At 43.6% G+C, this 24,649-nt stretch overlaps 1 protein-coding gene across 3 annotated transcripts in view; it reads left to right on the top strand.

The window, feature by feature from the left end:
- Positions 1–24,649, top strand: part of PDIA5 (protein disulfide isomerase family A member 5) — a 192,202-nt gene that overhangs the window by 53,694 nt on the left and 113,859 nt on the right. For 2 of the 3 annotated variants that reach the window (XM_090046002.1, XM_090046003.1), the window contains 2 exons: positions 14,087–14,213; positions 18,355–18,442. In XM_090046002.1, coding sequence (XP_089902128.1) covers positions 14,087–14,213; positions 18,355–18,442 — 215 coding nt within the window. Of the gene's footprint in view, positions 1–745; positions 876–14,086; positions 14,214–18,354; positions 18,443–24,649 lie in introns of those variants that run through there. The other variant, XM_090046000.1, reaches the window with a different exon arrangement.

The following is a 24,649-nucleotide window of genomic DNA, read 5'->3' as shown; positions in this document are numbered from 1 at the left end:
ACTATAGGTGAGTCATAAAGCTACATTAATGTATTTATATTGTAAATAGCAATCATATTGATTTGGAAGGACTTCTTTGAGGTGACTTTGCTGGACCTTTCGAAGGGCTCTCGGTGGGACCTTTTGCAGGAGGGCTCTTGGTGGGACCTTTCAGAGGAGTCCTCTCAGCTGGACTTTTCAGCGCGCCCTCGGCGGGAGCCTCCTCAGGAGTCTTTTTGAGTCTTGCTTTTTCTGGAGTCTCATCCGCTTTCGTAAAGAAAGACCCCAACAAAATTTGGGCGGACGTTCCCCGGGCAGACGGGTTTGTTCGCTGCCATGGCGTCACCTCCAACCAAGCCCAGTCGAGCTGAAACCGCCGCCGGACCGTCCATACGGGGCACATCCAAATCGATAACCACCGCCCGTCGCCACTCGAAATACTTGTCACGTTTTTCCCCCCGCTAACTGCAAGGCCTTAAGATGTCGCTTAACCCTACATACAGCTTCAAACTTTGGGTGGCGCACAAATCACAGACGGGGTGGGGGCAGATGCACTGTGGATCTCACCGCGGGGGAGGCCAGACTCATGCGCTAGGGGGTGCAAAAATGAGTGACCCCCCCCCCAGGGAGTGTCTGCACAGAGGGAGGGCAGAAGGACCCAGGGGAGGGCTGAGGAAGGAGGGTGCCCCACCCCGTTGCCCCCTCAGAGGGTGGGGCGGGACTACAAGTCCCAGCATGCCCCGCTCCGGCCCGCCCCGCCCGCGCGTAGAGCGCGTGCGCGGCCAGACGTGGCAGCAGCCGGCGGCGGACCGGGAGCGGGAGCAGGAGCGGGGAGGGTCATGGCTCCGGTGGGGCGCGGCGGCGGGGCCGGGCTGCTGCTGTTGCTCGGCCTGCTCGTGAGTCGGGGCCCCTTGTGCGGGCAAAAGGCTGGGGAGGAGGGGGAGAAGGAGGCGGAGGGGGGTCGTGGTGCTGGCATTGCAGCCCTGCCCGAAGGCAGCTGCAACTTTGCAGCCTGCATCCCCCTCCCCTGAGGTGCCCGTGTTGTGGGGACGGGGGCTAGGTGAGGGAAGGGGGCCCTCTTGGCTGTGTGCCCCGGCTTGCATTTCCCTTGCAAGCAGGAAAGAGTCTTATCCTTCTTTTCTTTTTTCCATTTTTTTTTCTCCCTATCACTTCTTCACCCCCCTCGTGCTTCCTCCCAAAAATTTCCATTCTGCCACCGGCGAGCGGGTCTTTCCCTCGGTCTTTCCCTCCGTTGAAATGAGCACTTTGCAACAGGAGGGAAGGGTTTCCTGAATCGATAAGAGCCCGTCGCCACCTTCTCTCCTTTTGAACGTTAACCAGTTAATAAAGTTCCTCCCTCGGTGGAAACGGCCTGACGCAGGGACGGCACCGCTTTAATTCCAGATAGGGGTCTTTGGGGGAAGTGGATATCTTTTATTAGACCAACTTAAAGAGTCGTGGGGGGGCAGATTTCTTTTTTGCAAGCTTTCGGGTCGTCGGGCTGAGGAAGCCCTCTGCAGTCAGTGTGTGCTCTTTCTGGATCTTATGAATAGTAAAGGAGCCAGACGTTTTAATAAAAAGCGAGTCAAAAAGGGTTTTTTTAATGAGAGAGTTTCCCTATGCTATGTTTTGGGGGGTCATGTTAAGGAGAGAAGGGGCAGCTAGCTTCTCTGTGGTGCATTTTGAGGGGTCATGTTAGGGAGAGAGGGGCAGCTAGTTTCCATGTGCTGTAGTTTGGGAGGTCACATTAAGGAGAGAGGGGCAGCTAGTTTCTCTGCACTGCATTTGGGGGGTCACATTAAGGAGAGAGGGGGCAGCTAGTTTCCATGTGCTGCATTTGGGAGGTCACCAGTACGGTTTCTCCAAAAGCAGTGTGAAAATCTTAAACTTCAGCAGGGCCGTAAGTGAAGAATTTGTGACGGCGCAGCCAGAAAAATGTAATGCAAAAATCCAGAACTCTTGATTCCAAAATGATACCTTTTATTAGACCAACTGAGAAGTTGCAAAAAAAAAAATCTTTTTCTGCAAGCTTTCGGGCTCATGCACCCTTCGTCAGGCTCAGGGAAAGTTCAAGATGGTAAAAAGTCCCCATATGTAGGAAATAACCTTAATTTATTAAACTTCTGGAAAAATGTAGACATTTAGATTCTTTTTTGCATTTAATTTGTGCTAAAAAGCATTGCAAGCTTTCATTTTTCTAGAATGTCTTAGGCTTGCAAAAAAAGCTTTTAGAATGAGCGGATTCTTTGAGTTTGGTATAAATAAGTCAAAGGATTGGTTAACATAAATACTTTAATGCATTCTTTTATTTAATTTACGGGGTGGAAATGCAGTTCTTCCCTCTGCCTTAGCAAACAAAGTTAATAATTAATGATAAATCACGTTAATTTTCTTATGCACACACCAACTCAATGTACTTCAGAAACAAAACTATGCAAGAGCACTCTAATTCCCATAATGTAAGTAGGAGAACTGGTAGAGATGTTGAAAGGCATCTGTGAATGAAAGCTGGAGTTGCCCTTCTAGGACTATATTAGCCAGTCAAACTAGACTACTATTTTTTGCCGCTGGCAGTGGCCTAGATAGCGAGCTGGTTCAGGAGGTGAGAGAACTGCACAGTTGGCTGCATACATTGTTGCCTGCTTTGGTCCCGAAGCACAAAGGTCACGAGCATTTGTAACTTCATAAATGTCTGATTGAAGCAGAGCTTTGTTCTAGTTCTGACTTCTTCCAAAATGCTTTTGTTTCAGGCAGGGATTTTTGTTTCAGGCTCATCTTTAATTTGTAAAGTGTTTGTCTCCATAATACCTTATGGCAGTGAATTCCCCAGGTTGCTTATGAGCTGTAGATTGTGTTTATGCCAGCATTGCGCCAGGGATGAATTTGACCATATCTTAAAAAACATCCTTGTTCCTGGTTTATAATGAGTTTCATTTTTTTTATTTCCTCTTTTTTCCCCCTTATATCAAACCACAGCGTTCGGCTGGAGTTTGCTGCAACATTCATATTTTCATATGTATAGTGTCAAACATGCTCTTTTCTCTCTCTTTCCCCCCCCCCCCCCCCCAATGAAATAATCCAAAGTCGTTTAAATTTCCCTTCGTTATGGAACTCTGTTTCTAATAATTTTTGTTGCCCTTCTCTGGACCTTTTTTATTGCAGTCATGTCCTTTTTGAGATGAGATGAACGAAAGTGAATGCAGTATTGTAAGTGAAATTACATGATGCCATTATAATTTATCCACATTATTCTCTCTCCCCTTCTTAATTTACCCCAGCATTTTATTTGATCTTTGATGCTGCACGCTGAGCAGATGTCTTCATTGAGCTGTTGATTCAGCTAATTCTTTCCCCATTGCTGTATACAAGTAGTTTAAATTATTTCTTCCAATTTGCATTATCTTGTACTTGAAGGTGTGTGGCCTAATCTTGAAATATGCAACTCCTTGTACTTCAAGATAAAAAAAAAAATTAGCCTACAGCCTCAGTACAGCAAAGCTTGTGCTCAACTTTACATTAAATCAGGAGGACAGCCTGCAGTGCATAAAGCTGAATGTGTGCCTGAGTGAGGGCTATTGGCTGTTAAAGCAGAGGTTAAGGAATTGGTTGGTGTTTCAACTCCAGGTTTGCTGTGTTGCCTTGCACTAGTAACTATGGCTCCAGTATTCATAAGTAACCTTAACCTTGGGTACCCAAATTCTTTGTTTTTTCAGAAGTGATAAGCACGTGCTGGTTGGAATTGTGGGTGCTCTGTGTTTCTAAAAGTCAGCCCATGAATTTGATTCCACTTCTGAAAAACTAGATGTCAACATCTTTTAAGGCTCAGTTTCTCCATATGTAAAATGGAGAACATGCACCCATCATCGTAAAGCTGTTTAGGATTCTCTGTTGTCCTTCCCATACACTTTGGACTAGTGGGCTGTGAACAACATTCAAACTTTCTTTTGGACCACACTGTGTCCTTATCAAAATTACAGTTGAAAGGGGGAAGGCCCTTACCTTAACCTTGAAGGCTAATTTGGCAACCGTTTGGCTCTAAAGGAGGATACTAATAAAAGCAGATTGTTCTCCTTAGTACAGTGAATGTATGACTCATATTGGGGGGAATATTGCAACAATCTGTCATTTGTAGATTTGCTTATCATATTATTTGGGTGTTCATAAGGAAGTTGTGGTTTAACTTCACAGATACTTGCCTTTTTAGTATATCAAACTCTTGATTAAATCTCAAGCTTCAGGGTGAAAAATGGTGGTTTTATGAGTCGGAAAAGAATTTCCCTTGAGGGATAGCACTACATAATTGACAAGGTGCATTTTCCATATTTTTGTAGTGCATCAGGTATTGGGTACCAGTTACATATAGGGCAATTGGAGCCGTAATAGCATTCTGTGCTTTGCAAATGTTAATTAATCACAGTGCCCCTTTGACTTATTATTATTTACTAGTGGAGAGACTGAGGCGAGGGCATTTAACTGATCTGTGGCTTGACCTTAGGCAGGTGGCAAAGCCAAGGTTAGATTTTGAGAGTTCCTTGCTCTCAGTTCCTTTCTGAGGTTGCTGGTCTTTACCAGGTGGACTTGGTGTTGTGAGCTAGTGTGGCATGTGGTCTTTCATGTGTTTAAAGGGAAATGTACCCTGATCTTTCTTCAGAATACATATTCATAACATCTGTAACATGGGTAAAATACTGTCTTCTCAAATGCTTCTCCAAAGCCCAGCATTGACTGCTGGATTGTTCTGGTTCACAGGCATACATCTGATGCTTTATAGAAACAGTGAAATTCTTCTTCCATTGAAGTCAGTAGCAAAAGTCCCACAGCAGGGTCAAGATTTTGTCTGTTATCCTGCAAGTGTGCCCTAATTGTTGAGAGCAATTCGCAGCCTGGAGAAGCTTTCCCCACTGCAAATTTTCTTTTATGCTTTTTGAGGGTAAGGCCGGTCATAGCTTGAAGTCAAGTTATAGCTTACCTTGGAGCTGAGTGGCAGTTTGTTTTCAGGAGGCTGCAGGAACCAAAACTAGCACAAAATGGCAAGTTTCAGTATTTTCTCAGAACTGGGGGAGTGGAGGAACAATTCAATACATACACCTGTAAAACAAAAATACTTACGGGCACAGCATCAGTTTTAGTTGTGTTTGTATTGACCAATCTGCCATATTTAGTTGCATTGATGTGACTTTAATATCTTCCCTGGATAGATGAGCAGTGAATACCTGTGGGATGCTGCATAATGTCAGTCTATATTATGATCTAGTAAGTAACTCCTGAATCCTTATCCTGACTCTGACACTGCCTGCTTCTAGCCTTTGGTTAATCATTTGACTTCCCCAAGAATGTTACCCAGGCTGGTAATTTAAGGTAATTCTCCTTATCAACCTGGCGGAGGTGCTCTGAGGATTAATTAATGCTTGTGCAGTGCTTTGAAGATGTAAGTGCTATAGAAGTGCTAAGTATTCTTAGGGGTCATTTCCTTTCATAGCTCTCAGCGACTTTTTTTTTCTAGTAGAGTCTCAAATTTACCTGAGTAGATGATGGCTCTTCCTTAGAAACTAATTTCCAGCAAAGCATCATTTGGCTCATACTTTCTCATGCACTTAATTTTTAAAATTATACAAATGTGTTTGTTCTCAAATGTTATCTGGAACAAATATTAAGCCGAAAGCTAATGAAATAATACATTGCACCAAGACTGGGCTTGATGAGAAATTTAAATGTTACATTGTAACTAGGGGAAAATTCTTTGTCAGCATTGGTAATTGCCCATGTTACAGTCATTTGTTAATTAGTAAATAGTTTGTGCAGGTTTTCCTTCGCGAAGCATTTTTAAACCAGGGATATAGAATGTAATTGGCTACTCAAAGCTTTAAACAATCTTTAATACGACCAGTAAAGCCTGTCGCTTATTTTTCCTGAAACCCACTGTTTCGGTAAGATGTAAGCAATAGGCAGTAGTCAGATTTTGATGTCACTCTGGCATTGTTGCTGTCTATATTTGGAATGCAAGTGTTGCAGGTTGCCACGTTAACTTTAATGCTTTGTTTGCACTGTTCTTCAATTTGAGTTTAGGATTGAACGCAAATATCACGGTGCTAAATGTGCCATCTCTCTTCAAGGAAGGAAGAAATGATGCAAGCCTTTTTTAGTGTTACGTGTCATAACTGGAAGGATGTCAGTGCTTCTTGCTTGTAGGTTCGTCCTTAAAAGGCTAGAGGTCAGGATTAATTATTCCCTTTGCAATTCGGGTCAATAAAGTTTTCTGTGTCTTGTACCTCTCAAGAAAAATTAACAAAGCAAATGGAGAAGTCGGGGTGAATATTTGTGATCTTAATCTGCATCAGGCAAGCCCTTTTCACCCTTTATTTATGTTCTGAATATTATAATGGTTAAGAAAAGATTGTGCTGCTGACTTGAGAGGGACTGTAGAACAATTTATGCTGTACTATAAATTAATAAGCAAGAGGTTTGCTTATGGTCACTGCCAGTCTGAGTCCAGCCGGCTGTCCTTTCTTGGTTCCAAACATTCAGTTCCCAGCAGTTTTTGGGAAGAATTCAGAGCCACCTCTTCTGAATAATGTTGGGTACCAAAGGTAACCCCATTTCTCTTGATCTGCTCTGATTAAAATGTTTCTTCAGCTACTTTGGATATTAATCATGAACCAAAATGGGGGACTGGCCTACTTATCACTATACATCTCAGAAGGCATTTGTTACAAATGGCTCAGTGATCAAGGCAGCGCAACCCTGAATGTAAATAACGGTAAGGGGAAGGCGTGTGAGTAGAAAGAGAAGCAATTATGGCACAAGGTCAAAAGTGCTTTGCATGATGAACAAGAAGGATAAAACATCTGTCTTCAGACTGCTGGTTTTTTGTTTGTTCATTTGTTTCAAGCAAAGTAGGGGGCATGTTCTCCAAACCAGCTGACAAATTTGGGCCCCTCAGTTTTTGAGGTGCTCCAGTTTGAGTCATTTTAGAGGGACCTAATTTTCAGAAAGTGTTGACTACCAATCTTCTAAAAATTAGACTCATATTGAGCATTTGTAATTGGGTATGTAAAATTTCTAGTTGCTTTGAAATTTTAGGTCTAGATAAATTACTTAGACCTGAAAGAGGTTTGTTTTTTTTTTTCTTAAAAAAACAAAAACACATAGCAAGAAAATTTATTCTTAAGTGCTTTGATATTTCTTAATATCTAAGCTTTGCCCATTAGCTTTTGGCAGGGGTATAAAAAAACAAAATATAATAGTTGCTTGTTACAGTAGTTAGCTGTGTGCTGCAGTTTCTGTTAGGTCTTATTGTAAAAGGTGTCTCCGACTGCATGGTTATAATGTGTGAGTGCATGGAAAAAGCACTTGGCCCAGCTTATTTCAAGTTTGCATTTGAAAAAGGGGGAGAGGGAAAACATGTACGTCATGGGTGAAAGTGTTAATTTATTGAGGTTGAGGTTGGAGGGGGAGCCCCTCAGTTCTAGCAGCATGTGACTTCAGAAGTGGTGGTAACGTCAAGGCTGTGTTTATCCAGCTTAGCCGGGGTGAATTTCCCCAGTATTTACATTGCCTCTTAGGTGGTTTTTCTGTTTGTGCTAAGCTTTATACTGCTATGGCTACTGCTGCCAGCAGTATCCGGGCTAACTAACCCAAAGCTACCTAAGGTACGTCTCATAGATTTCATAGACGTTAGGGCTGGAAGAGACCTCGGGAGATCATCGAGTCCAGCCCCCTGCCCAAAGGGCAGGAAGTCAGCTGGGGTCATAGGATCCCAGCAAGATAAGCATCCAATTTACTCTTGAAGGTGTTCAATGTAGGTGCTTGAACCACCTCGCTGGCAGACTGTTCCAGACCTTGGGGGCTCGGACAGTAAAGAAATTCTTCCTTATGTCCAGCCTGAAACGGTCTTGCAGGAGTTTGTGACCGTTCGACCTCGTCATCCCTTGGGGCGCTCTGGTGAACAGACGTTCCCCCGGATCCTGGTGGTCACCCCTGATAAACTTAGAGGTGGCCATCAGATCACCCCTGAGCCTGTGCTTTTCCAGGCTAAAGAGTCTCATTCGAAGGGGACACTGCCCATTCTGCAGAACTAAGGTGACCAAGTTTGAAGGAAAAATATAACTACAGTATAAAACATGATCACAGGATTTGCCTCGGGAATTATGTAGGGAAGAGATTGAAAACCACTCTCTCTCTATGGATCCTTTGCTGTTTTCCCCATTGTATTCCAGCAAGTAAAGCATCAGTCTTTCCTGCCCAAGTGCAGGGGGGCTGGACCCGATAATCTGTAAGATCCCTTCCAGTCCCTAACAACTATGAAACTAACTCGTCAGAGTTGTCTTCCCCACAACTTGTTGCTCCTTTATGAAAGAAATCAGGTGACTTATTTAAATTCTATAATCTCCATAACATTTGGAATTTCAAGGCAGATTTGGAGTTCTTCTAAATGCCGATTAGGAGACTTCCCATAAAATGGATTTCTTGTCAGGCAGTCTGTTTTATACATGCACTGTCACTTTTTGATCTCGATTACCATGACACAAATGCTGCTGTCCCACTTGACTCTGCAAAGATACGAAACCCTTTTAGAAGATTGCAGAAAAATCTCTTATAAGAGCGGTTGATTAGGGTGCTGGGAAACTCATCGTATAGAGGACGATTTTGTGTCCTACAGTGAAATTTTAGGATTTTTTAACACTTGTATTAAAAACATGATTGCCATCCTTGCACTGCCCAGAGCCTAGAGGAGTGTCTCTCTGTGCATGCCTAATACACACCTGCAAATATCAGATCTCTGTGTACCTCAGGGTATTTATGTACAGATTTGGCCAGGTAGGCAGTTTCTCAGTGTCATGGCCCCCTTGGTTCTTGAATGCCCAAGCCAAGCGTGTGCAAATGCATGTATGCACCTTCATACTCCTGTTTCTGGAGATCCGAGCCTTTGTTGTCAGGAGGTGAGGCAGTTTCCTGACTGAACAATGGGAACTCTTTGCCAGGGAGAGCTAGTTAGTCTTGTTAGACTGAAGTCAGACATAAGGCATGGTAGATTTGCACCCTGTAGACCAACTAATCAGAGACAAACTTTTGTAAGCAGCAGGCTTACTTCATCAGATACTGTCTATCCTGTCTCCTGCCTCCTTGTCAGTCATCTTTGATACATTGTTCCTTCATTGGGGACTTAAATGAACTTTTTTCGGCTGCATTGTCCATGCCAGAATTTGTCTTCTAAGTTTTCTCATTATCGTACGTAAGATCACTGCATTTGTACAATTGTATGAAATGTCCCACACCACCTCACAAAAGCAGCGAGGCGAGTCATAAGTTAAACCTGGCTCTACAGTAATAGCAGGGAAGTACTTATTCTCTGCATAGATAGCATGGCTTATGTTATATAACGTTTTGCCAATCACTGAAATAGAGATCTCTCTTGCCATTGCAAACCTAGCTTTTGAAGCCTTATAAAACCCTGAACAATACACTCTTACCTCTCCTCTTCACACACTGATTTTGGAGAAAAATGTGATAAGGAATAATTATGTTGTTCAAAACCTTGCTTGTCTTGAAGATAACAAATAGATAATTATTTTACTAGCTGAAAGTGGGACTGCAGGCAGTGGGTCTTTGAAATACCTGAAAGTCCAGTTGTAGCTTGAGAGCTTGATCGTGGACTGTCATTACAGCAGGGCAGTAGCACCACCATAATTAAGGTTGAGATGAGCAAACTGTTTAATGGCAGATTGTTCCATCAACTTGTAAAAATTGGTAGCCTAGAGATAATAGGAAAGCCTTTAAGCTTTTTGCAACTAATTAGGTCTTTTCTACTCTAGTGTGCAGTGTTGTATTTTATTGAATGTGTATCTTGATACGACCATTGGAGACGGTAAGAGACTGCTGCTGACAGCTATGTTCTTGTAACTCCTATTCTTATAGGAAGTGAAAAAATCTTTGTAATTTCGATTACTTTTCTGAATGCTGTAATTGAAGACTGTGGCCTTCGTGCTGGCTCTTACTGAAGGGTTATTGTTCAACTGAAGTGCTTCAGTGGTAAGGGCAGTGTAAGAACTTGTAGAATACCCCTTGCTGTAGAAATGAATTCATATCCCGGAAATGTATGAGAGGAGAAAAAACACAATACGGAATAGAGATCTTGAATGTTGCACCTTTTCCTTACTCGGCCCTAAAGACTAGGGGTATTAAACTGTATTTTCGTGTCGTAGTCTGAATTGTGCATGCTTTCCTATGAAGGCCTCCACAAGCCTTTTGGGGTACTCAATGTTAAAACTATTGTGGTACTACTGGGTAGTCCCAGTTGTGAATTGGAGCAGGACCCTTTGTTCCAGGCTCTGTAGACATGCAGAATAAAGAAGTCCTGTCCCAAAGACCTTCCAATTTGAATAAATTGCTGGCTCAATTTCCACTGCTCTCTGACATCTGGTGGGGTCATTCCTGAAAGGGTAGGCATGCTAGTTGCTTTCCAGGACTCAGGTTGTGTTCCTGCTCAAAACTGCCTTTCAGCCAAACTGTCTGGAGTGTTTCTGCTCTTTTGTGCAAGGGATTTTGAAATTTTTAGGGTCATTTGATCAAGTGGCAGGTAGGTTTCCCTTGTTCTTTTATAAGGCTCAGTACAGGTTCATGGTGGTTTCTGTGGCATATAAAAGATTCCTGCCTGGGAGACTACACCGCCTTTTCTGGCCTGTCTGGCTCATGTTAACAAGCTTCTGTGTCCTGGATATCAACAATGAATAGAGTGTTTAATAGATTGAGGAAGAAGTTACAAGCCAGTGTGCAAAAACTTTGTAAAGAAAACATCTGGCGCAAGCCTATCCCTGAATCATACCTTGATATTGATATAAGGAAGCACAATATTTGCAAACCAGTCCTGGCTGCTCCTTGACTTTTGCCTGTGGATTTTCAAAGAGGCTAAAATCCACTGAAAAGATTTTAGTGGATCTTTCACTAAAAGAACTGGGTGCCCAGTTTCCATTGAATGTCTGTGAGAGGGGGATACTTTGCTCCCTGAGGGCCCTGTGGTGGTCTTTTTTCTCTTATTTCTTGTTACTGCTGCCACTGGTTTGTCTCCAGTCACAGCAGCAATGCTCAGAAGTTCAGCCACCACTTTGCAGAGTACTGCGATTTAAACTCTGCTTGGAGCAGAACATGTCAGCTGAGCAGCAGAAATCCAGGCCATCACCACCAGCACCCCATGTGGATGTTTGTATGGGTAGACAAACTGAAGGAGCATTGTCAGTAAGGGAAAGAAAAAGATGAGCATTTTTTCTTACGTCTTTGAGGAGTTTCATTTGTTCATTTATACGAGCTATTTGGAGCAGATAAAGCAGGCTAATACTGATCACTTAGGAGGTGATGAGCTTACAAAACCCACTGCTAACTTATCATTACTGATGCACAGTCTTGTACATGAATACGCTGATGCGTATCATCCTAACTCAGTACTTTCAGACTGGACCTTGGATTCCTGAGGCTGACAGGTTGGAGCATTAATCTTAATTTGGAGGAGGCAAAAATGTATTTGGCAGGAGAAATCAGGCCTCTGGTCATGCTGCAGCACATGGCACCTGACCCAGTGAGTTTGCAGTTTATGTTGGACATGAGCTCAGACATTGCCATGATGGGTGCAATATTAAAACCAAGTTTGACTAATGGGTATTGATACGATAAACTAGACTAGGATAGCAATGTGCACTTACAATGCGATATGCTTCTCTTTTTAACGAGCCAGTGAATTCACTACTACAGCAAATTCTGCGTTAGTGACAACACATTCATGCCTGTGGTTAAAGTTGTCATTGTTTCCAAAAATGTAATTTTTCATGAGGCTTGTAATCTGCCATAAAAAAAATCACTGAACTTGGCTAAACAACCTCTCTGTCTGGAAAAGACATGAAATAAGTTTGCTTCCAAACGGTCTGTAAATCTGTACAAGCACTTTATTTAAAGTTTATGGGTGTATAATGCAGTCTGGTATTAGCATCATTTTGGAAGAGGCCTTGACTTATAAAAAAAACAAAAACAGAACAAAAAACCCAAAACCAAACCAGTCAAACATTTTCCAGGCAGTCGGTTAGTAGCTTAGTCTTTCTTGATAGCAGTTTCCTAGACAGACAAAGTGAACAGTCATTGCTTCTCTTGTGTGCTAAACCTTATTGTTTGTGTAACATGAAGGTTTGATGTTCTGTAAGCCAGGATTTACATGAGCAGATTTTTGAAAAGAGCCATAGCCAGTTCTGATACAGAGTTGTACACACTCCCCTGCTTGTTACGTGGTTCCTGTAAACAGTTTTTGTTCCAAATGTTCTGTCCTTCCCAGCGACTTCAGTGGAGTTGTCCTGCATGAGCGTGAACTTGCAGCCGCGTGTAACTTGCCCTAATGCTCCGCATGCATTTTTCATCCTTTCGTGGCAACCCTGGGTTTTTTTAGCTCAACCAATACACTTATCTTGACCCTGGAGACTGAACTCCAATATAGGCATCTAAAAGCATAAACCTCTATTGCCTGAGTTAAAAGATGAAAGCTGTTTTATTTTGGATGCATTTGCTGATTTATCTTTAGTCTAGCCATTAGAGAGACAATCAATTAGACCGCGGTGGGAACATTATGTGTAGGATGGGACAACAGTTATCTGTTTATAGGCAGATGTGGTCCTTTTACAAATACTATGTAAACTGTAAGTATAGTTTCCTGTAGGTTTAGTGCTCTGAGCAACATTTTACAGGGTCTCATTCCCAAGGCTACAGCAATTTCAGTCTAACCTGATGGTTTCAAAGCTTCCTGACAGTACTCTTGTGCAGTCAAGCTTTTGCAATTGTGTTCGTTTTTTGCTTTGGAATCTCATTACCAAATCTAATTGTTTAACAGAATTTGGGTTTTTTCTTGGCCTCGGCAACATGCTGTTGCTTGTAAATAATTGTGCGTTTCATTGCAAATTCAGTGCCAGTGCCTGACTTTGGCTTGGTGCCTTTTCCTTTTTTTTAATACAGAAATCTGTAATGCACAGAATGCAAGAAAAACAGGGTTTTGCTTTTTTCATATACACTCTGGACATGAATTTTCCACCCTGGTTAGAATGAAAGAGACTAACAATTAGCGTTGAATTAGGGAAATGCTGAACCTCTCGTGTGTTTGGCAAATTAACTAATGCTTTTAGCCAAGCAATTAAGTGTTAAGGTTTTCCTGTAAGGTGAATGTAAACTAGAGCATTTCTCTAGCTAGGCTTCTTTTAATCATTCCATTAGTATGAATGCATTACAGTGCAGGAAGAAGGCAGACATCTGATGGAAAGGGCAGTTATTATTGAAGGCTACTGTGGGCAGACAAATAGTAGAAGGCTTTCTGCAGACATAAGGGCAAAAGCAAGGCTCTGCTATGGAGAGCTTCCACTCAAAAGAGCTGGCCTCCTCATTTTGCAGGTGCGGAGCTGAGGTGAAGAGAGATTAACTTGTCCAAGAGCATAAGGGACACGGGTGGAAGAGCTCAGCATTGAACACGCATCTCCCCAGGGTCAGTGCTTCAGCCCCATGACCCTAATTTCTGTACTGGGTATGGGGCTGAGACCTAGAGTGAAACTCTGGCTCCACTGAGGCAAAATTTTGCCCTGAAATTCTGCACTTAGTTGTCCCATTTCTCTGTGATCGGATGAGTCCCTTAACTTCATTGAACCTCACTTTCTTCACCTATTAAAAAGGAGATATCTGATGCTTGATGTGCAAAACAGTTTGGGGTTTCAGCACAAGAATGCTTTGTGGTGGTGCTGCACTACAGGGGATAAATAAGAGGAATCAGTTTTCCTCCCTGAGGAGATCGTTTAAAGGTCATAGCTTTCACACCTACTAAATAAAAGCATGCATCTTGATGTTGTGTTTATCCACTATTTCCTTCTGGAAATGCTTAACACAATATTCTCCCTATTTTGGTTGATAGTTCTGGTTTTTTGGCTTTTTTTATTAAAGCGGTATGTGGATTTGGGTGCAAGAGGGCATTAAACAGAGTCAAAATAGTTTATAATGCCAAAAAAGCAACTGGTTTTGAAATGCCCTTGTGCCGTTTACCTTTCGAGTAAGTGGGAAAGTTGACATTTCTGTTTCTGATGTCTTGCATCCTTAGGCAGTCTTACCAGCGTGCCTGTTGCCAGCAAAGGTGTCTCCACTCATAGAAAAAATTAGCGACCACAAGGATTTCAAGAAGCTTCTCAGGACACGGAATAATATATTAGTGCTCTATTCCAAATCCAGTAAGTTCTTCTTTTGCTTTTTAATGTTCTCTATCTCCAATGGGCTGGGATTGGGAGGAGAGGGTAAGAGGAGGGTGAGCACTGGGGCATTTATGGAGGTGTCTAAATGCTCCCAGTTTATTTTGAGGTCTTACCCTATATTCTTTGGCAGTGCTGAGCAAGCCCATGGTGCTCAAATAATAGCAACAGTGCATGTTGGCTGGGATTTGGGATTTCTGCGCTCTTGTTTTGTATTGCTGCTTACTTAGTCTGTGGCCTTGGAGAAGACACTTCACTTTGGAGCTTAGTTTTCCTATTGGTAAAAATGGCTTCCTGGATGTTTCTAGCCTGATGGTCACTGTAGTTTGTAATAACTTCCCTGGTGGTGACACCAAGAGGCTTAATCAGTGCAGGAACCCCTTCATTTTTACCAATAGCATCCTATGGTTGTCTTGTGCCTTAACGTAGTTAGTTGGTGCCTTGTATAATTCCTCCCTCTCCCTCATCTCCTGTTATATCACGTGCCCCCTCAAAGCTTTTCAAGTGACTTTTTTCTATCCACTTCTTCACACTTTGTCTCCTGATCTATCATTTGCTCCTTACCATTCTCCTTACGTGCTGCTTTTTTTTGCATGTGCCTGTACATCATCTTTCCTGCTGTGGTCTGCACCTAGAGCAGTCTCTCCAGCTTCTTGTTAAACATCTACTGTCTCCCCCATGTTTGCTTTTCCGTGAATCCTCCCCATGCTGAACTTTGCTCAATCCTTCCATAACTGATCTCTTGCTCTGCATCTTTATGTCAACTGAACTTGATCACAAGTGCTTTTAGGCAGGAATCCTGTCTGGCTCTGGGCATTGTAAACTTGTACATCTGTGACATCAAGCATGGTTTAAAAAAAAAGTGATTTTTGAGATGCTTATCCACATGCAAAATACTGCTGCTGTCATGCATCTGATGATATTCATTAGTGAAGCAGGTAGGAGAACTGCAGATTAACAGAAATGAGATCAAAGCAGCCTTTTTAATGCTGTTGTTTGGTTTTGCTTTGTTTTTTTGTTTCCTTTTTTTTTGCCATACAATAGAGAAAAAGAAGCAGCCAAGAAATGTTGCGTTTATGACGGATCATCTTTTTGGACTGTGCTGAAGATGTTGGATCCAAATTCTGTTATACTGAATGAGTCTGAATTTGGAGAAACCTTTTTGATTTCAGTGGAGTGATACCAGCTCTCTACTGCTGCCACTAAAAGCCAAATTTGGTCCCAGAGTAGAATGGTCCTGCATCCTTTCCCAGAAAAATGACCAAATTTGAGAACTTTATAAATCTCAAAGTGTAGGTGCTTTGGGGAATTAACTTTTATTTGTTAGAGAGATTGTCTGAAAGGGTTAAAATTGTATTGTGTGACTTGATCACCGTTGAAATTTTTGTATTTTTGATATAATGGGGAACCAGGCCCTTGGAAGCCAAATGTTTCTGCAGTAACAGATTTAAAGTAAAAGCCATGAAAGTTTCTGCTTTTTTTTGTTTTTTGTTTTTTTTGTTAATGGGGCAACTATACTGTTCAGCTCTTTAAAGGGAACTTTTTTTACCCTTAACATATTTAGTAGTCGCTGCTTTCATTTTTAGTTATACAACCACAGCACTTCAGCACTGACATTTGTCAAATAAATGTTGCCCTATGGGCATCCTTCAAAAGCCATGTTATGTATGTATATCTCCCTCTTTCTACTTAATTGGTTGGATTTAGCAGTATAAAGTGTTGCACAGAGCTGGCGGTGGGATTAACATTTCCTAGAGTGGTGATCCTTATACACAATTAAAAAGCACTTGCTTATCTGCTGCCACCCATTTAAAAACAAAAACAAAACAAAAATCCAACAAAACCTTGTAGGCACAGTTATAATCCCCAATACATACTGTGCATTTATGATGAGATTCAGGTTTACTGTCCAGGAAGCTGCTGGCAGACAGGGTTAAAATGTCAAATAGAAGTCAAGGAAGAGCTGTGTAATGTTCCTGACATGCAGGAAATTTGCCTCTTGTGAAAGATGTGCCTACCTATGCTACATGTGTTGGTCTTTAGTCTACGCCTTAGGCTTGATGAGGTTCCCTACATGTTCTCTTCCAGTTGTGTCCAGGGGAAATGCTTTGGAAGGTGCAGTGGGAGAAGAGCAAGGGATGGAAAAGGTTGACCTTTTCTTGCTTGCCATCCCCCTCAACATCCACTCTCTGCTACCATGCGAGACCTGATCCTAGGCTAGATGGATCTGCAGACCGATCCAGTCAATGGCAGTTCTTTTGTTTCTTCCTTATACTTATGGACCTAGTTAATTTGTGATTTTTGCATATTTCATGGAAACAGCAAAATTGGGCCTTCTCTGTGAAATCTGCAAAAATCAACCACCCTCCCTATTCCGCGCCCGCTCCCCCCCCCCCAAAGAAAACTTTACTAAAAATTGAATTGCTGGCCTCATGGCCACTGCAGCCTGCCGGGGAGTGGAGGGGGGAGGTAGGCCACAACCCTGGTTCCCTTTTGCTTACTATGACTTGGGTAGATCCCTCCTTATACTGGATTTGATGCTTGGGAAAGCAGCACAATGCCCTAACTTGTGGAGCAGATGCCAGTTGCATAAAACCAGTATCAGGTCTAGGATAGTTTCTGGAGTGGAAATGTGGGCAGCTGGGGGAGTGTCTGTGCACCCGTGCACATATCTGTACTCACTAGGCCTGCAGAGCTGGAGGACTGTGCAGGGAGGGTGCTGCTTGATACCTTGGGTGCAAACAGATGTTGCCCTGTGCCAGCATAAACACTTTTTTCTGGTGGCACAAGTTGCAAGCAAACAGACATCTTAGCCCGTTGCCATGCTCCAGGTGCCCCAAAATGTTGCCACAGCCAAAGGTAGTCACAGTTTGTGATGCCTTCAGTGAGAAGACATCTGTTTGCTTATTGCACATCCCCTTCAGGGGGTTCCTGTGGCTCACACATCTCTGTTGCTGTACCCCAACCTAGGGCACGTGTCTGCAAGCAGGGAGACCTGTGTGGGGCCTACAAGGTACAGGAATGGCAAGGGCCCAGCCCTGTTGAAAAGCAGCCTGGGCGATGACTATAGGTGCCCATGAAGTGGATCAGCTGTCCTGGGATGCATCCTGGCACAGCTAATTCCACTCTAAAGATGACACTTGTTTATAGTCTTGAATACCAGAGTGCCTGCTGCCTTGTAAATGCCTTATGTGAAACACAAATGTGTTTTTAAAAGTGAACTGGCCAGGAGATTGGGTGAAGGTGCCCCTTGTCCTTGTGTTTTTCAGAAAATGAGGTGGTGGTGGTGGTAATTTCTTGGGTTTTACAGCCCATGTCTCATCACTCGCACTGTCGACTTCCCTGCCTTATTTGCTGCTGTGCTGCCTGTGCTGTGCTTTATATTTGGTGTTTTTTAAACCAAGGTAGTTGGCCTCCGTTGAAATGACCTCTAGAACAAAACTACCTACCAGTAGTTGACCCCAATAGAGTGTCTAAAGCAGTGGTGCATGCACATGTGGCATGGCAGGAGGCTAGGTTATGTGAATTGCATGTTGGATCCTATTACACCTTTACCTGAATGTCTAGAGGGGCCCAACGGTCCTTATGCCATAGTGTTTGAGCACCTTACTGCTCTGAATGCATTTGTCTTTCAAATGCCAGCTTGAGGCAGTGAAGTGCTATTAACTCCACAACACATTGACGCACAGAGGTTAAGTGCCTTGCCCAGGATCACACAGGGTGTCTGTAGAGCAAACTTGTACCCTTAGTTCCCCAAGTCCTAGGCTAGAGCCATAAGTATAGGATCATGTTTCCAAAGCAGAACAGTTAGTGCACAGCCAGAGGCAGAAAGAGGTTGGAGGGGGGGGAGCTGATTATTTTGGCCAAACTGCTAAAGTATACAGGGATTTCATGATGTATTTCCAGAAGATAAGGCAGTGGTGCATGCCTATAGGTATGAATGTTTAGCATGTGTTTTTAAAAAAGACTCCAGTGATCTTTGCTGCTGTCAACTTTAACTGATTTAATGATTCCTCTCACTGGTCTCTCTCAAGATTTGGAAAAAGAGTCTTTCTGGTGCTTCAGAGCCAAGGCAGCAACTGCTGCACTTGTCACTTGGTTTAACGTTGTTGTTTGTTTTCAGCTGCTGCTGCCGAAAGCCCACTCAGGTTACTGTCCGATGTGGCCCAGGCGGTGAAAGGACGGGGCACTATAAGCTGGATAGATTGTGGGTATGTGATGTGTTGTTTTTTTTTTCCTCTTCACCCTCCTGCCTCACTTCAATATTGCTGATTTAGTGCTTCAGTAGCAGTGGTTTCAGGCCACATTTGGCAGCGATTCAGCCCTCATCATAAACAGGTCCCCCAGCCAGACCTGCCTTTTTACACAGATCTCTGTGTTTTTCATCTGGGACGTGGCTGGGAGCTCAGGTTGTTTTTTTTTCCTGTTTTTTCTCTCCATGAGCAGGAGATCCTAGAGCGGAGGGTCTTCTTTGCTGCATCTCTTCCTTGCTTTGGAGAAGCAACCAGGGAAAAAAGTCTTTTACTTGCCTTCCATATGTCCTCATACAAGATATGTGGATGTCAGAAACTCAGGCAGATAGAGAGGAGGCTGGGGGATGTTCCCAGATAGCACAGGTTCTTGTTCATGGTGCTCTGTAGTTTGGAGCTTAGCATGCAGGTGGTCTCCTCTTAGAAAGAAGCTCCAGGCTAAAGGGATGTTTAATGTGCAGCACTAAACAGCAGAACCTGCTTATGTCGAAAGGGAGCTTCACTGCGGGTGAGATCCCTTGCTGAGCAGAGGGGTCACAGCACTTCATGCTTTAGCCAGAAATCAATGTAGCTGCTGCAAACGCTGCAGGATCTGTAGGACTGGGGGCAGGGGTGTTGTGTGTGTTTAACTTCCTGTCACAATGCTGCACAATAAGATCTGTTTTTAGAAACCTGCTCTCTCGCCTGTAGTTTCACGGCCCTTCTCAGTGCAGCACCAGGGACACTACTCTGGGTAAGCAGTTTCTCATTTGAAGAGCAATGAGTAGGTGTTCCTCGTGGTTCGGAGATCTGAAACCCTCCGCTGGTGGGGTTCTGCCCATGTGGCTGACGAGCACATTGCGTGTGGTTTTTGTTTGCATATTATCATGTGTCTCCCTGTCTCTGCATCTTTAGAGCTTTGCTTTGGTGCCTGCAGCTGGCAACTCCTGCTTCCTGTTTCAGAAAGGAACAGATTGCTGGCTACCTGGGTGTTTGTGTGTTTGTTTCCCAGAGATTGGGGCACTGGTGCCTGAGCCACATCTGTACTACACACAGATGTAGGTCACCTCTAGGATGAAATGGCTTTTTTATGCATGTTAATCCATGTCCTCTCATTTGCATTGGAAAGCAGCAGTGCCCAAGAGTAGTGTCTTATCCTTGTTGGTTAATGCAAGGTTGCTTCCCCCCCACCGAAACAATCCAAATGAATCCTTTTCCTGTGACACCTTCCTTCCTTTACCAGTCATTGGAGGCAGGATACCAGACTATCAAGTGGCATAAACTAGGGGAGCACCCCTGAAGTCAGGAGAGCTGGAGGAGTTTTCACTTGTTAGGAGGATTCGGTGCTAGATCCTTAACTGTAGAGGCAGATGTGCAGTGGGAAATGCGGCCCATCTCTGAGGTCTAGTCTCCCTGGTCCCTCTCCTGCCACAGACATGTCAGTGAACGCATCTGGCACACCTACATGAGATGAGATGTTTACTGCAGAGCTGCCTAATTAGCTTCACAGTAACGTCTCTGCATTTACACCTGGGGCCCTATTAGGTCATAGTAAACTAACTCTGCTGTTGGTTAGCACTTGTAAATACAAGTACTATTCTGCAGCAGAGTTTGTTTTTTTTTTTTTTTTTAGTGCGCAGAAATGTGTAGATGCTGATGGGGCTGGCCAGGGCACAAGGATGCTTTGGTGTGGGGGCTACGGGCTGGCTAGCCAAGCCAAACCATTCGGAGCACATTAAGCCAGACATCCCAGACACCTGCCAGCCAGGGTCCCTCCAACCCAGCTCAACGTGCTGTGGTCCCAGGTGCCCATGTAAATACAATGCCTGGGAGCAATAAACACCAGCCCAGTGTTTTGATATTTGTTGCAGCAAGTTCTCTATATCTTGTTCTTCTATCTTCTTTCCTCAAGCTGTATCCTTCCAAAAGGCTATCACCAGAAAGCACTACCTTGTGAGTTACTTGGTTAAAAGATATCACCTCTACCATGAGCCCTGATTGCTTTTTCCTCTAGACAATACAGCTACAACCTGGATACCTTAGAAACAATATATATATAATTGTAAGTCGTCTTCATTTAATACTGGAATAAACTCTACAGTATGTTTAGCATTTTACATATCTTTCATCTGAGTGTTGCAGAGCACTGTATTAAATGTTAATGCATTAAGTCTGTCCATGTGAAGGTGGGTAAGTATTGCCCCTGGCAAGGGAAAGCTGAGTTGGGCATGCCTCTCTAGGCACCAGCAGTAGACACCAGGCTGCACACAGGGCACCAAATGTAATGATCTCTGAGGGCTGAGCACCTCTTTTTCAGACAGTGATTTTGGGAGGAGCCTTGGAAAACATGGAAGCTTTTTCTGAAGGGAATTAGATATTTTCAGAGGTCTTCTTTGTTCCTCCTTCCTATGCAGATGCCCCAACAGGGACTGTCAAACCTGATGAGTGCCTGGAATAGTGAGCTGAGGCTGAGTGTCTAGCTGATGGCCAAGGAAGGCATGATGCATTTTTAAAAGTGCTTTGGATTGGAATAGCATTGCTTTGTTATTAAAGCCATAGAGTGCCTATACACATGCAGCAAGGCTGCTCTGACATGCTGTAATTACAACTTCATCAGAGCAGACTAGATTAACTGAGTCTGCTGGAGTGTGGTAATTACTGCACTCCAGCGTCTCATGTATTGGTGTCCCTACACTGAAAAACGGTGGTGCTTGAATTAAAACTCATTTGACCAGCTTTAGTTAAAGTGCCCCTGCTACCGTTTTTCAGCGTGGGGATGCTGATATATATGTGATGCTCCATGAGCTTTAACTAGATTGGCAATCACCTGCTCTTATTAAAGTGCTTCCCCAATCCCAGAGCACATCTGTAAGTGCCCATAGAGAGCATCTGGAGATTAACCTTATTATGCACAGTTCTTTTAATGCCAAGGCCGTCTACCGTTTGAGCACTTAGGGACCAACCCCCTTGACCTAAGGACAGAGGAGACCTGATCAAGAAAATGGGAGTCATCAGCGCCCACTGGGAGAAGCACATTGACAAACTTTTCAATCAAGACTTTGTTGTTGATGAGAGTGCTCTCAACTCCATCCCACAACACCAAGTCAGAGATGATCAGGGAATCCCGCTGTTTCTTGATGAGGTGAGGAAAGCCATCAAGCAGATGAAGAGCGACAAGGCATCTGCAGTTGAGGGAATCCCTGATGAAATCTTCAAGCAGGGGGAAGAGCTCATATCACAGCTTCATGCCCTCATTTTAAGTATTTGGAATGAGGAGGAAATCCCAGATGACCTCAGGAATCCACGATTGTGACAGTCTTCAAGAAAGCTCAGACAAGTCTGACTGGAAATTACAAAGGTGCTCACTTTGCAGTCCTCAACAGGAAAGATCATTGTGAGAACCCTCCTGAACCATGTCCTTCCACTTGTTGAAGAGGTCCGCCTGCAATCTCAGAGTGGATTTAGGGCATCAAAGAGGCACAACCAACATGCTCTTCACAGCTTGCCAGCTGCAGGAAAAATGCTGGGAACAACACAAACCTTTCTACATGGCCTCCTTTGACTGTCAACTGCGAAGCGCTGTGGAGGATCCTCCTGATGTATGGATGCTCATGAAAATTGATCACCATTCTCTCCCTGCTCTGTGATGTTATGTGAGCAGTGGTTCTCAGCAGTGGATCTATCACAGATCCCTTTTGAGGTTAAAAGGGAGTTAAGCAAGGCTGCATCATCCTCCTAACACTCCTCTTCTTGATATTCCTTATTGCAATGCTGTATCTGACCACCGGCAAACTTCCAGTCAGAGTGGGGCTAAACTACCCAATGGATGGTAAGCTATTCAATCGTGGCTGACTCCAAGCCAAAACCAAGGACCTCCCCTTCAACTTCAGTCATCAAACTTCAGTATGCTGATGATGCTGTAGTGAGCGCTCACTTGGAAGCAGACCTTTAGACAAGATGTTGATGTCTTTTCCAAGCCATACAAGAAAATGGGATTGATGCTTAATATTCAGAAGCCTAGGGTCCTCCATCAACAAGCTCTTAACAAGCAGTTCCCAGGTCCAGTAACTTAGATTCCCAGTGAGGCTCTGAATAATGTTGAGTACTCTCCCGTACCTCAGACATCTCTTGCCAGAAGGCTGACATCAAAGAAATCCAACATCACCTCAAACATGCAAGTGCAGCCTTCAGACACTTGAGGAAACCGGTGTTCAAAGATCATGACATCAGATCCAAAACCAAGGGTATGATTAATCGAGCAGTTGTGATTCTCGCCTTACTGTATGGAGCTGAGATGAGATGTCTTCTGTATGTTGTCCACAAGTTGCAGCGTTCATGGTACTTCTACCTGTGGAAGATCCTTTGAATCCAGTGGAAGGACAGACACAGCAACTTTAATGTCCTCACAAGCAAACAGCATGAGCACTGAGGCAAAGTTCATCTGACTTCAACTTTTGGTGAGCTGGCCGTGTTATCCAGATGTCCAACTCCAGGCTCCCAAAGCAAGTTTTATTCTCCTAGCTCAGTCATGGCGTGTGCTGAAGAGGAGGGCAGAGAAAGCATTTCAAGGACATCCTCAAGGCCAACTTGAAAAAATGCAACATTAATAATTTGGGGCTGGACCCGATGATCTTCCAAGCTCCCTTCCAGCCTTACAATCTATGAATATCAACTCGTGGAAGACTATCACCCAGGACTACTCCAAATAACAGAAGAATCTCCTGCAAGGATATCAGTACTTTGAAATCTTATGATGAAATCGGGAGATGGAAAAGGGAGTGTGGCAGAGACAGTCTGAGTCAAGAATCCAGGAAACTTGCCCAAGTTGCAGTGAAGTCTTTCAATCCCAGATGGGCCTTGTCAGCCATCCTGACTCTCACAAATAAGACAGTTATGGAAGACAATTGTCCTAGACTGTGAGGGATTGCCAACGGAGATGGTGAGTTGCTTTTGTCCTTGAAAGGCTCTTCTATCTGCTTCCTTTATCCCAGCCACAAAGTGTGAAAGGTGGCCATAAGGTCTTTTGGTGCAGGCCATACAAAGCAATCTGTAGGGGTCCAAACAGCTGAGTCCTGTTGAAGCTGTTCAGGGTACTCACTCAGTGCAAATATGCTGTGAGGCTTGTTTGTGCTCTGACACTGAAACAACAAATGCACAGAAGCTGGGATATTTACAGTGCAGACATGATTTTGTTTTATAAATATTGACAGGAAATGACTTTTCTGGCAGCTACCTTCTCTGCTCCTGTTAGCAGAGATTTTTGGCTTTGCTCTTTGTACCCTGCTGTAGCGAGCTCCTTTGCCTTCTGGTACAAGTACCGGCCAGGCTGGTATCCATGCCAAGCTATGGCTTCTGTCTAAGGCTCTTTGTGACAATGACAGTGTGGTTTATTTTATTATTTTTTATTGCCCGTGTTAGCTTTTTCCTTGTAACCCAGGGTTTCTTCCTCCTCCCCCTTTTACAGAGAAATCAAGAACATGCTGCCACACTAAAGGGGAAATCACTGCTGTAACTGAGTGCCAACAAACTATTCCATGTTGTGCAAGATACCAGGGAAGATGCTATTCTTGCTACTGGAAGTTTGCTGTCTAAATAGCTTAGTGATATGTAAACTAGTTTCCCCACTCCTGGGCTGCCTTGTGGGTTGTGGTTTGGACAACAAGTTAGACTTGAAGTGTCAGTTCCAGTTTTGATGCGAGTTTTGGCCAGGAAGATGAATTTGTTGATAGAGGCTAGGGGAAGCCTTGGTTCCAGATAGATAGTTAGAACAGAACTAGAGATCTGACTTTGGTCAGCAAAGCAAAGATGGTGAAGGATGAATGAAACTGGCTTATTGTGACTCTTTGTGGCCCAGTTCTGAGCAGCTTCCTTTTTCAGTGGGATTGATTACTTGGAGGATTAAATCTTTTGCTAGATCAGAGTCCTGTTTAACCACATAAGGAGGGTTTCCAGCACATTTCAGCACCCTCTATTTGCACTGGCTAATGTTGGCAAAAAACTCTAGCAGAAAGAGGATGACCCCTACTAGGGAGAAGCGGGTGGTGTGCAAATTGATTAAAATATTCAGGTGGTCACTCTTTGTTCCTGTGTATTGAGAAGCTCCCGAGGCCCTGTGTATAATTAAACATGAAGCGGTTCAATTATGAATAAAAGACCTGCAAACGATGTGACAAAAATACTTACATTTCA

The sequence above is a fragment of the Crocodylus siamensis genome, chromosome 4 (assembly GCF_052110815.1).
Source record: "Crocodylus siamensis isolate JL-2025a chromosome 4, ASM5211081v1, whole genome shotgun sequence".
Classification (NCBI taxonomy): domain Eukaryota; kingdom Metazoa; phylum Chordata; order Crocodylia; family Crocodylidae; genus Crocodylus; species Crocodylus siamensis.
This window is presented reverse-complemented; position numbering and strand designations above follow the sequence as displayed.